The sequence below is a fragment of the Centrocercus urophasianus genome, unplaced genomic scaffold (genome assembly GCF_019232065.1).
Source record: "Centrocercus urophasianus isolate 14NV4802_14NV808 unplaced genomic scaffold, USGS_Curo_1.0 seq_11, whole genome shotgun sequence".
Lineage (NCBI taxonomy): Eukaryota > Metazoa > Chordata > Aves > Galliformes > Phasianidae > Centrocercus > Centrocercus urophasianus.
This window is the reverse complement of record NW_024884253.1, coordinates 78,959,025-78,972,462: the sequence shown is the minus strand read 5'-3', so window position 1 is coordinate 78,972,462 and position 13,438 is coordinate 78,959,025. Positions and strand designations below refer to the sequence as shown.

The following is a 13,438-nucleotide window of genomic DNA, read 5'->3' as shown; positions in this document are numbered from 1 at the left end:
AGAAATAAAAAGAACCTCCCCCAAAAACCTACAAGCCAAACAAGAGAAAATAAATACAGCTTTTTATTCATAAGTGGGGATTTTCCCGTAGATTTGTTCAAGTCCACTGAAACAATCCTCCAAAGCATTTTCACAGGATTTTTCTCACAAAACAGTAGCAGTAAAGATGACTGCTTCCATAATGACAAATAGCAAGTGACAAAGTAAATATATTTCTTATAAGACAAATAAGATCTGCATGGCTTATAGAGCGTCAGGCTCAAGTCTTGAATGAGATGTGCTTACAGACACTACTAGGTACCCTGGAATAAACCTTCTACGTTATACCAGTCCACTCTCTTTGCTCCTCTCAGGTGACTTGCGGCAAGCAGATGCTCAAAAGGAACTGAGATCAAAGTCTCTCCTCCTGTTTCCAATAACTTAGGGCGTCTTACATGTGGGTGAACATTGGTTCTACATGTGAACAATGGACCACAAGAAGCCAAGTACGTGGAGGTGAATTTCTTAAAAGCTCAGACTCTGACCCAGCAGAAGAGCAGACACTCTGCAGACTAACAAGAAAACTACTTTTGCCACCTCCCCGCACCCCCTTTTTTTTAATAACATGGAAACCATGTTTTGATGGGACATAAGGTCACTGCATTTTCCACTAGCAGTCATTCTCAAGAACAAAATTTCTCAACCTCATTTACAGTTCAAGTCTCAGTTTCTCTTGAAATTGTTTTCCTTTTCATTGCACTCAGAGAAAGAAAATCACAATAACTTGCAGTCGAATTTGTAAAGTCAAATTTCCAAAAGCATTATTATCAAATACAAAAGTTGTCATTTCCTTTATGAAATGAACAGTTTTTGTGAAAGTCAACAGTACCAAACTTTATTCTTGATTCTACTTCCTTCACGCAATGTTATGAGTAAATGTAAAACCTTTCTTTTGGTTTTTATCAAGTGAAAATATGATCATGAATAGAATCTATTTCACTGTAGCTAAAAGGACCTCCATATAGGCTATAGTACTTATGAGTATTATCATATGAAAACATTACAGTAAATAAGAGACAGTGGCAACAAATAGAACTAATAGTTTGAAAATTCAATTCTTTTAATAAAGAAAAAGGGAAACAACAGAACAGATGTCAACTGTAGTTCTAACTTAGAGATAATTCTCCAGTGGAATAATGCAACTGTGATGATTTAGGGTTGTAAACACAGCAAGATACTATAAGCACGACAGGATAAGAATTCTCAACAGATTAAATGAGATTGCTACCAATACACAAAAGTTTTAGGTATATAAATCTTTACATTCATATGTATAAATAAAGAAACCAATCTGAACAAAACCAGCTTGTTTTCCACCTCTTTTGTTGTATCCCTGACTGACACTACATCTGCTTGCAGACCTTGTTTTCAGTTTTCTAGGATCCTCAATAGCCAGCATCCGACTTGGCTTTCCAATGATAGTTATGTAAATAAGGTGAGAATGAGCACCTTGACATCTGTTGAAGGCGCAGAACTACATTTTACCATCCCTAATTCATGCATTTGTCTTTGTCAGACTCACTCCTTGGAAATATCCCAATACTCTAATTCTCCTGAAGAAGGAACAGCACAGCTTGAGGACCGGAAGTGAACCAAAACTTAACCTGTGATCAAATTTTAGCAATAACAGAAAACCAAAAGCTATTAAATTAATCCCTCAATGAGTTAATTATGTGCCTTTTTCAAGCCCATAAATAGCATGCATACAAAAATGTCACATGATGGCATCAATCATTCTTCTTTTTTTTTTTAATATTTTCTGCTACTTGGAGTGTCAACATCATATTTACAGAACTGTAGAAACAAGATAATCTGAGCAAGGACCAGAAGCATAGATAACTACTGCAGCTGACTATTTTTAGACAAGACTCCCTATATAGAATGCCAGTATGCCAGCACCCTGGGCCTGGTCATTTTGCAACTCTAGTATTGAACCTATCTTCATCTCCACATTCTTAAAGCTCAAGAAATGAGTACTCCTATTCTAAAGAAATGAAAAATTTTCTCTATGACTTTATCTTCAGCACATCTCTACCCTTCATCCAATTTGCACTTCTTTTCAGATCATCAAAGAAGGGAAGTTTGCCAGTTATGATTAAGAGATGAAACCACACAGATATTGACTCCAGCATCTGGAATGCAGACACAAGACAAAACTCAAAGTTATCCCAGTATATGTATTTTACTGTAGCTTATTGGTCAATGTTTTTTATAAACCAAAGATAGCATCTCTCAAAGGGAATAAGAGTTTAATTTATTTATTTTTAAATCTGAGAGGTTTATGAAACAATGCTGTCACATTAACCGAGTTAATAATGAAATACAATACATTGAATAAAATTATTACGGAATTTTGTTATTTAGAATTCATTTATATGCAAGAATCCATACCTCACTGAATAAACTTCCATTCACATAAGAAATCCAGAGCTTCCAGAAGTTGGGTAGCTGACTTACAACAAGTTTTGTCAACTTTTCAACAAACACAACTTGCTGTGGTGCTTTGTATCGCCAGGCTAAAAGAGAGGACACAGGAAGAGAAAAGTAAAACTAAAACCTTTTTAGCATTAGTTTTTAGCATTAATAATATAATACATACTATGAGCTTGCTGTTGTTTCGTACTGCAAAAGTGGTTATAAATTATTTACATAAAACCTTTCAGTGGAAAAAAATTAACAGCCTGATCCATCCATATATATGCTCATAATTGGTGCACATGCAATTCATTTTTCTTTTCTCTTATGCTAACAAGGAGCCAGTGCTATGACAGTATGCACCTGTACAAAGAAAGCCTATTCTGTATCCAATGCAATTCACTGAAGAATCCATTCAGCCGCTCCTCTGTCATCGAAACACAAATGTAAAGTAACATGAGAGCAATCAAGATACTAGAAATTTCAGATGATGAGGTGGTGATACTAAAGAAACAGGGCTGCTAGGATAGTTTTGTGATCATGGCAAGCAATGGGAATGGGAAGATCACTTTATTTACAGCTCAAAGAATTTTCCACTGTAGCCTGAGTCAAGTTGCCAATCTCTCATCTTAGTTTCCATTTGTAAGGTAAAACGTTTTCTCTGGAACATAGGAGATGCCAACATTATTGTTAGAATCCAATAAATGTAGCACAGATTCTTGAATGAAGAACACAATCAGAATTATCATATAACACTTCAGTTCACCAACCTCCTTAGAGCCCTGTTACACTGGCTGTTAAAAGAAAGTAGCTTACAGTTTGGCAGCAGATAACTTCTCTCAGTTGAGGGAGGGGAGGTAAAGAGAAAACTGAAAATGGGCAGAAGCAGGTGCCATCAGTACGGAAAGCAAAGAAAAATATAAAATACTTCTCTATAACCACCCACCTTCTCCATTGAAATTTACTTGGTTATAATGTTTTTAGCAAACCATGACGTGTAGGTAATTCTTACATGCTAAAAGATGTGTTTCACCTTGTCATGGTTCTATGTTTTTTTTTGTTTTTGGATTTCAGTATTCCACATCAAAACATCATGTAGTGTACGGGGCATTAAAGTGTCACTGCCCCAATCCCAGCTACCTATCCCTGTACATTACAGCAGTCACGGGATCTGGCCCTTCCAGGTGGGGGGGCGCTTTCTTGCTGCCTGGCAGTGGGTGCTGGAGGTGCTTTCCTAGCCGTTCCAAGCTTTTCAGGTTTGACTCGCTCCCGGGAACTCTCTCTCTCATCTTGTCTGATTTATTCATCTCAATTTCAATTAAATTGTGTTATATTTTGTTATCTTGTATTCTGATATTATAGTAAAATAAGTTTTCCTCCATAGATTGTTGCCGCTGCTCTTTTCCTCCCTTCCTTCCTTCCCATTTTTGTGGGACTGGGTTGGGGAGGGAGGGCAGAGGCCTGACGCCCCTGTCACAGACATAGATTGATCTGGTCAACTCCGTGACAGATTTTTTGGCGCCCAACGTGGGGCTCGACTGCTTTTTAGCTTTTAGAACAAACCTCTTTTTCTCTCTGCTCTTAGAGAGCTTCGTTAGGGAGCATTATCAGTAGTCCAGGTTTCTGTGCTGGAAAACCTGACCTTGAAAGATTAGGCGTACTGCCAGTGTTCTGGGATATCTGTAAACTTTGAGCACTACTTAGTCTGGGTAGTGCCTTTTTTTCTTTTTTTTTTCCTCCTCTTGTTAGTTTCTATTCATTAACCCTTTTTAGCAGGCACCACTGATGAACCCACTTGTTATTGTGGGGGTGCTGGGTAAAGGATTAAAAGCAATGGTGTTAGTCATAACCTACTGGCCAATAATCCAGCTCACACTTATGTGCTGTGGAATTGCAACCATATATAGCTACCTAATGACACTGATGGAGACACCTATATTTTACCTACATGCAATGTGGTATGATTTGAACTTTGACATCTACATCCCAGAAGGAATGGTTAATTTCACAAACAGCTACATCCCAAATGGAATAGCTAATTTTACAAACAACATGATGTTCAGACCAGTCTCCAGGTTTTCTTCTCAGTTTGTCAAACGTTTTTTGGAATCTTGAATTAATACTCATGTTAGTGTGCGTGTCATTAAGTTCTCTGATTGTATTCATAATTGTGAATAATAAGAGGAAGGAGTCTCTTCCAAAACCAGAGAATGATGACTGGCAGGGAATATGGAGAAGTTTAGGAAAGGTTTTAGAAGCATGGGGACCCGCAGTGTCATGGGATTTCACTCTTGAACACCTGTGGGACCCTGAGAAACTAAGCCAGTATTTGAGTCAGGGACAATGCGGCTTACATAAATCTAAGGAGGTACAACTTACTTGGGGTTTGGCTTGTGCTTACCGTGGCCTGAATGAAGTCACACCCCCACTGAGTGCTGCTGTGCCGGACATGTTAGAACTCCAGTATGAACTGGAGTCAAAAGCAGCCAAATGGTATGCCACCATTGACATTGCTAATGCCTTCTTTTCCATTCCTTTGGCCAAAGAATGTAAGCCACAGTTTGCTTTCACCTGGAGGGGCATTCAGTATACCTGGAACCGTTTGCCCCAGAGGTGGAAACACAGCCCGACCATTTGCCATGGGTTGATCCAAACTGTATTGGAACAGGGCAGTGCTCCTGAGCACCTGCAGTACATTGATGACATCATTGTGTGGGGCGATACAGCAGAAGTCTTCACGAAAGGAGAGCGAATAATCCAAATTCTTCTGAGTGCTGGTTTTGCTATTAAGCAAAGCAAAGTGAAAGGACCTGCCCAGGAGATTCAGTTCCTAGGCATAAAGTGGCAAGATGGCCGTCGTCACATCCCGACAGATGTGATCGACAAAATCACTGCTATGTCTCCACCCACTAGCAATAAGAGAGACACAATCTTTTCTGGGTGCAGTGGGCTTTTGGAGAATGCATGATCCAAACTACAGCCTCATTGTAAGCCCCCTTTATTATGTGACGCGAATGAGAAATGAGTTTACATGGGGCCCTGAGCAGCAGCAGGCTTTTGAACAGATTAAACAGGAGATAGCCCGTGCCGTGGCCCTAGGGCCAGTATGGACGGGACAGGGTATAAAGAACATCCTCTATACTGCTGCTGGAGAGAACGGTCCCACTTGTAGTTTGTGGCAAAGAGCCTCAGGAGAGACTCGAGGCCGACCCCGGGGATTCTGGAGTCGAGCCTACAGAGGGTCAGAAGAGGGCTACACTCCAACTGAGAAGGAGATCTTAGCCGCGTATGAGGGGGTTTGGGCTGCTTCTGAAGTAGTTGGTACTGAAACACAGCTCCTTCTGGCACCTCGACTGCCAGTGCTGAACTGGATGTTCAAGGGAAAGGTTCCCTCCACCCATCATGCTACTGATGCCACTTGGAGTAAGTGGATTGCACTGATTACACAACGAGCACAGATGGGGAACCTCAGCTGTCCAGGAATCCTAGAGGTCATCATGGACTGGCCTGAAGGTAAAAAGTTTGGAACACCACCAGGAGAAGAAGTGTCACGTGCTAAAGAGGCCCCACCATACAACGAACTACCAGAGAATGAAAAGAAATATGCCCTGTTCACAGATGGATCGTGTTGTATTGTGGGGAAGCATTGCAGATGGAAATCTGCTGTGTGGAGCCCCACACGACAAGTTGCAGAGGCCACTGAAGGGAAAGGAGAATCAAGCCAATTTGCAGAGGTAAAGGCTGTCCAACTGGCCTTAGATGTCGCTGAGCGGGAGAGGTGGCCAATGCTCTATCTCTACACTGACTCATGGATGGTAGCAAATGCCTTATGGGAGTGGTTGCAGCAGTGGGAGCAAAATAACTGGCAAAGAAGGGGTAAACCTATTTGGGCTGCTGAACTGTGGAAAGACATTGCTGCCCGAACAAAGAATATGGTTGTGAAGGTGCGTCATGTAGATGCTCATGTGCCCAAGAGTCGGGCTACTGAAGAACAGCAAAATAACCATCAGGTAGACCGAGCAGCCAGAATTGAGGTGGCTCAAATAGACCTGGACTGGCAGAACAAGGGTGAATTATTTCTGGCTCGGTGGGCCCATGAGACTTCAGGTCATCAAGGGAGAGATGCAACATACAAATGGGCTAGAGACCGAGGGGTGGACTTAACTATGGATGCCATTGCACAGGTTATTCATAACTGTGAAACATGTGCCATCATCAAACAAGCCAAGAGGATGAAAACTCTCTGGGAGGAAGGGCGATGGCAAAAGTACAAATATGGGGAAGCATGGCAGGTTAGCTGGCTGAGGTGGTTGCCGAGCCGCTCTCCATCATATTTGAGAAGTCGTGGCTGTCAGGTGAGGTCCCGGATGACTGGAGGAAGGGTCACGTCACTCCCATATACAAGAAGGGGAGCAGGGAGGACCCGGGGAACTACAGGCCGGTGAGTCTCACCTCCGTGCCTGGGAAGATCATGGAACAGATCCTCCTGGACAACATGCTCGATCACATAAAGAATGAGCATGTGATCCGAGACAGCCAGCACGGCTTCACCAAAGGAAGGTCATGCCTAACTAATCTTGTGGCCTTCTATGATGGAGTGACGGCATTGATGGACGAAGGGAAGGCGACTGATGTCATTTACCTGGACCTGAGCAAGGCCTTTGACATGGTCCCCCACCACATCCTCATCTCCAAATTGGAGGGAAGTGGATTTGATGGGTGGACGACCCGATGGGTAAGAAACTGGTTGAAAGGCCGCAGACAGAGGGTGGTGGTCAGTGGCTCTATGTCCAGGTGGAGGCCGGTAACAAGTGGTGTCCCCCAAGGGTCTGTCTTGGGACCGGTGCTCTTTAACATCTTTATTAATGACATCGATGAGGGAATTGAGTGCACCCTCAGCAAGTTTGCTGACGACACCAAGCTGAGTGGTGCAGTTGATACGGTGAAAGGAAGGGATGCCATTCAGAGGGACCTCGACAGGCTGGAGGGCTGGGCTCGGGTGAACCTAATGAGGTTCAACACGGCAAAGTGCAAGGTTTTGCATTTGGGCCGGAAGAACCCCAGGCACCCGTACAGGCTGGGAGGAGTGGTCCTTGAGAGCAGCTCGGCAGAGAAGGACCTGGGGGTCCTGATGGACGAGAGACTGAACATGAGCCAGCAGTGCGCTCTGGCAGCTCGAAAGGCAAATGGGATCCTGGGCTCCATCAGGAGAGGGGTGGTCAGCAGGGACAGGGAGGTGATCGTCCCTCTCTACTCGGCTCTTGTGAGGCCCCATCTGGAGTACTGTGTCCAGGTGTGGAGCCCTCAGTACAAGAAAGACATTGAGATTTTGGAAAGGGTCCAGAGGAGGGCGACTAAGATGATCAGGGGGCTGGAGCACCTCCCCTATGAGGACAGGCTGAGGGAGTTGGGCTTGTTCAGCCTGGAGAAGAGAAGGCTGCGGGGTGACCTCATTGCAGCCTATCAATACCTGAAGGGAACCTACACCCACGAGGGGAGTAAACTCTTCAAAAGGGCTGACAACAGCAGGACTAGGGGAAATGGATCGAAGTTGAAGGAGGGAAGATTTAGGTTGGATGTTAGGGGGAAGTTCTATACAAGGAGAGTGGTTAGGCCCTGGAATGGGCTGCCCAGGGAGGTTGTGGATGCCCCGTCCTTGGATGTGTTTAAGGCCAGGTTGGACAGGGTCCTGGGCAACCTGATCTGAATGTGTGTGTTTGGTGGCCCTGCTAGGCAGGGGGGTTGGAACTACATGATCCTTGAGGTCCCTTCCAACCCGGGTGATTCTGTGATTCTGTGATTCTGTGTTGATTATATCACCTTGCCACGATCTCGCAATGGTAAGCATTATGTGCTTACTATGGTGGAGGCAACCACTGGGTGGCTTGAAACATATGCAGTACCCCATGCTACCGCCCGAAACACCATACTGGGTCTCGAGAAACAAGTCCTGTGGCAACATGGCACCCCAGAAAGAATTGAGTCAGATAATGGGACTCATTTCAAAAATTCTCTTGTAAATACTTGGGCCAAAGATCATGGCATTCAGTGGATTTACCATATTCCCTATCATGCACCATCCTCTGGTAAAATTGAATGATACAATGGATTGTTAAAAACGATACTAAAAGCACTGGGTGGCGGAACATTTAAGCACTGGGAGAAGTATTTGGCAGAAGCCACCTGCTTATTCAATACCAGAGGATCTATCAATCGTGATGGTCCTAACCAATCCAGTTCCCTACATACCGTAGAGGGAGATAAAGTCCCCGTTGTACATGTAAAGAACATGTTAGGAAAGGCAGTTTGGGTTCTTCCAGCTTCTGGAAAGGGCAAACCTCTCCGTGGTACAGTTTTTGCCCAGGGACCAGGATGCACTTGGTGGGTAATGCAGAAGAATGGGGATGTTCAATGTGTACCACAAGGAAACTTGATGCCGGGGGAGTGCAGTTACTAATTCTATGTATATGTATATAGCCATGTGTGTGTAATGCATTTTAATCATTTTTCGTTTGTTTGTATATATGTATGTATGTTTTAAGCATGATGTAACGATGTAGAATAAGGGGTGGAATGTCATGGTTCTATGTTTTTTTTTGTTTTTGGATTTCAGTATTCCACATCAAAACATCATGTAGTGTACGGGGCATTAAAGTGTCACTGCCCCAATCCCAGCTACCTATCCCTGTACATTACAGCAGTCACGGGATCTGACCCTTCCGGGTGGGGGGGGCGCTCTCTTGCTGCCTTGCAGTGGGTGCTGGAGGTGCTTTCCTAGCCGTTCCAAGCTGTTCAGGTTTGACTCGCTCCCGGGAACTCTCTCTCTCATCTTGTCTGATTTATTAATCTCAATTTCAATCAAATTGTATATATTTTGTTATCTTGTATTCCGATATTATAGTAAAATAAGTTTTCCTCCATAGATTGCTGCCGCTGCTCTTTTCCTCCCTTCCTTCCTTCCCATTTTTGTGGGACTGGGTTGGGGAGGGAGGGCAGAGGCCTGACGCCCCTGTCACAGACATAGATTGATCTGGTCAACTCCGTGACACACCTCAATAACCAGTGTCTACTTTAGAACATTAGGAAAATGAACATACTTCTGAAGAAAAGCCAACACCTTTACAGAGATCAATGGTCTTGTTTTTTTATTTCCCTTTGGTGTTTTTTTTTTTTCTTTTTTTCTTTCTCCATTTTATCCTAAATAAAATGATAAAATTAAAAACATAATGCTGTCCTACATAACTCTTTGGAAACGCAGGAGCATTTTGAGTGAAAAACACTTTTTGTCCTTAATCTGCTAGACAATATTGCCTACACATAACAGGAGTTCACCAGTTAGCCCAAAATAGCTGCATAACATTGTGTTAGGCATCACCAAAGCCTCACTATTTTGTTGTGTTAGTAGCTGGTCTTGAATCTTCCTGAAAAACAGCACACCTTCAGCAGTATCCACCTGCAGAGGTGCAGGTCCGTTAATTATTGGTCTACTTACTTATTGGGTGGAAAAACATCTGTTCAATAAAATTTTCTTTCACATCACAGTCAAAAAATTTTAGAGATTGTCAATTAGCATTCAAAAATCCCAAATCATATTGAAAACCCACACTTATGAGAAAGACTGTAATGCGAACAAAACCCAAGTTCTAACCCAAAGATTTTAATTCCTCCTAGAATGATATCAACTTTGTCAAAGGTTCCAGTGCAAACCTAAGGTTGTGACCAACAATATCATTTCTATCTGCAAGCACATTATTTACTTCATGTATGAAATTCATTTCCCTTCTAGGAAGCACAATTCATGCCTATTTCAGAAGCTGTCTTAGTCCCATATTTGCAGAAAGCAGATTTTTGTTAGAGTAACTTACTGCACAAAATGCCAAAAGGATTTTCAGGCCATAAATCCAGGATATTTTCACTTTTTTTTTTTTTACACTACAGAAAGTTCCAATATATATTATTGCAGATATTTTCATATATTCTCTTACACTCATCCTAATGATGAAACTATAGTTATCATTCACATGTCCTTGTACTCAAGCTAGAGCTGGATGCTACCTTAATACTATACTTACAAATTCAAATGACTTTCTTCAATCGTTGCAATGGACAGTGACTGTGAATGAAACCATGAGGAAAAAACCAAAAACCCACAACCCAATGCTACATTCAAATTTGTGAAAAACAAAACACTGCACAATCATCCTGAAAAGATATCAAATCATGATATATTGTGCCACTTGGAATGGCACAATATCAGAAGAGGCTTGTTTGCTTTGGATCTCCACACAGAACAGCAAGACAGATAAGCCTTCAATGCTTTCTACATATGCAGTAAGAAAAAAAAAAAGTAAAAAAAAAGCATTTCAAAAAAAGCAATGCATCTAAATAGCAATGAACTTAACTTAGAGACAACATATTCTGACTCTAGGGTCTTTGGATTGGATACATAAGGCATTACGATGTTTTGATCCTACAACTTTCCTTAGAAAGTTTAAGCTGAAGTTTATGGAATCTGCAAAACTTGTTGAAGACATCTTTTCCAGGTTGAACATCCAGGTTACGGATCCATAATTAAGACTCTAAACTCTAAAACTCCAAACACTGCTAAAACTGAGTCATGTGCTTGTGTTTCTCTTTCTGTGTTTAAAGAATGAGACAACCAGGATTGGATATGTGAAGTCACAGGAGTAGCTAAATGCAAGGAGATCTATCAGAAACACACACAAAAGTTCTAACAGCAGCAATGGAAAAGTTGGTGGTTATGCACATGAAAAGAAAATTCTGGTACTGCAGAAAAGAAATAATAAGCAGATTTCAGTTACAAGCTACTTAATACTTCCAAAAAAAACCCAAACCCCCAAAAAAACCTCGGTAAGCAATGCTAAGACGTGCAGAGAAGGGAGAAACATGAGTTCCCAATTTTTAACGTTTAAAGTGAAGTTTCATAATTTACCTCCAAAGCTTTGTCTTCAAAGAGATCTAATACAATCTGTGGCAGTAAAACTAATAGAGATGACTGGAAAGATGAACAAACCTATACAACATATACACAGGTTCGGAGTTTCAGTTTGTTTTCTGACTGTGCAACACAGTGGACATAGGTAAATGCAAGTACGTGTTTCCAAACAGAACAGTCACCCACCGTCATTGCGGCCAGACTGAAAACTGCTGCCTCTCTTCAGTGAAGCAGTTTGACTGAGGTGGCCAATTGGAGATGGACGCACATCACTGTCCAGGTCTAGCATGGAGCTGTGGAGCAATGATGTGCCTAAATAGGGAGGGAAAAAAAGCAGTAATAATGATTTCGTGCATCAAATGATAAGAAAATGCAAATTAATTCTGATTTTATTTGGAAGTGATACAAGACTAAAGTTATCTAGTAAAAAACAATCTTGCTTACTTAGAATGTTCGTTCATCTACATCAATGCTATACAATAACACTGCTTTTGACTCTCATATCAAAGCCAAAAATACTGGTATCAAGTGAGAAATATTCTTTGGTCTGTATGTCTCTCAGCTTTTACAGCTAAGACCCTACAATTAATTGCTTGAAAGCCATGGACAAATATGTATTTATATGACATTAATGACATGATGCTTTCTCATGGCACATGACTTTTTGACAGTAAAGGTTTCCTGTGCTAGTTAAATTGTAAAAGGCAGAGTATTCAAACTGCTTCTTAGATATTTTACTTGCACAGAATGCAGGTAGTAACAGTCCATCCATCATGAAGCAGATAAATTAACAGCACTGTGCTCTTGTGTATGGCTATAATCATCTTGTACATATACACAACATTTTGCAGATACCAGAGTTACTGTTTTCAACTAATTCTATTTTCTAGAATATCTGTCCATACGTAGATCACTGTACCTTAGCCCTAAACAATGATCTAACTTGACAGAAGTAGATACCTGGAGGATTCTAAATGTTTTGGAAAACAGCCATATCATAATGAGAAGACCATGATTATTATTTTTTTAAGCATATCAAAGTACTATTGGTATTTCTCTTTAAGTCTAAATTGCTGCTTTATGCATTTCACTTTACAGACTTATTTTTGAAAGCAACCACAAAAATGGTATCTGACTGACTGCAGTGTATACCACTGAAATTAATCACAATTCATAATGAATTTTAGAGTGATAATCTCAGAGTTTGAGTTTACATTGCTTTAGCTTTCCCATCAATACCTAGATTCACCTAAAATAACAGAAAAGCCACAGAGTAAAAGCACTAGCTCAAACTTTACTGTGCATAGGTTCAAAAGTAACACAAAATGAAACGGATTTGAAGTTTATTTATTCTGAATTTATGCTGCTCTCAAAGCAGTATAAAGGTGAAGATAACAGCAAGTCAATTTATTTCAGCAGCTGGAGTTTAAAGAACAATTCAAACATTGTGAAGCTTATTGCAAACTTGCAAAGCTGTCTTTGAAAAGAATTCTTCCTCCTTTATCAGTGTTTTTTTTTCAGAAATTTCCTGTGGCCTCAAGGAGGCGCTGTCATTACAGGGCTAATCAGTTCCTTGATTCACCTCCTCACCGCTCACACTATGAAACACCTCAGCAAACTGACTCCTTTGCTGCAGTTAAAAACTGCCACACTGCTCTAATCGACTTGGTGAACCCAGCTATCTTTGGTTTGCATTATCATTCTGTTGACCATATAAGTCCACTTACTACAGCTGTCTTATATTTACATCTTTAAAATCAGCGAGTTTTCAGCTATGAGGAATCTGCTGCAGTGGGTGAGTGGAACCATGAGCAATTTCCATTGTGAGTTTCAGTAAGAGCAGGGGAAAAGACTTTGTTCTGCATCGACTAAAACCAGAGAGTAATGAGGAAGGAAAAAACTAAAGCTATCAGAAGTTTCAAAAGTAAGCAGCGTATGCTGCAAGTGCAAATAGTTAATTATGAATTAGTGCTATTCAACTGTCCGTACAACACAGATCTGTATAAGGTCTATATTTGGATTTGATAT

At 41.3% G+C, this 13,438-nt stretch overlaps 1 protein-coding gene across 2 annotated transcripts in view; it reads right to left on the bottom strand.

Moving 5' to 3' along the window:
* The window catches only part of EXOC2 (exocyst complex component 2), a 132,742-nt gene that overhangs the window by 55,657 nt on the left and 63,647 nt on the right, over nt 1-13,438 (bottom strand). For both annotated transcript variants that reach the window (XR_006172130.1, XM_042839900.1), the window contains exons 12-13: nt 11,597-11,722; nt 2,431-2,555 (exon numbers count right to left, since the gene is read on the bottom strand). Coding sequence is in view for 1 of the 2 variants with exons in the window: in XM_042839900.1 (XP_042695834.1) it covers nt 2,431-2,555; nt 11,597-11,722 (251 nt within the window). In the remaining variant the exon portion in view is untranslated. The remainder of the gene's footprint in view (nt 1-2,430; nt 2,556-11,596; nt 11,723-13,438) is intronic.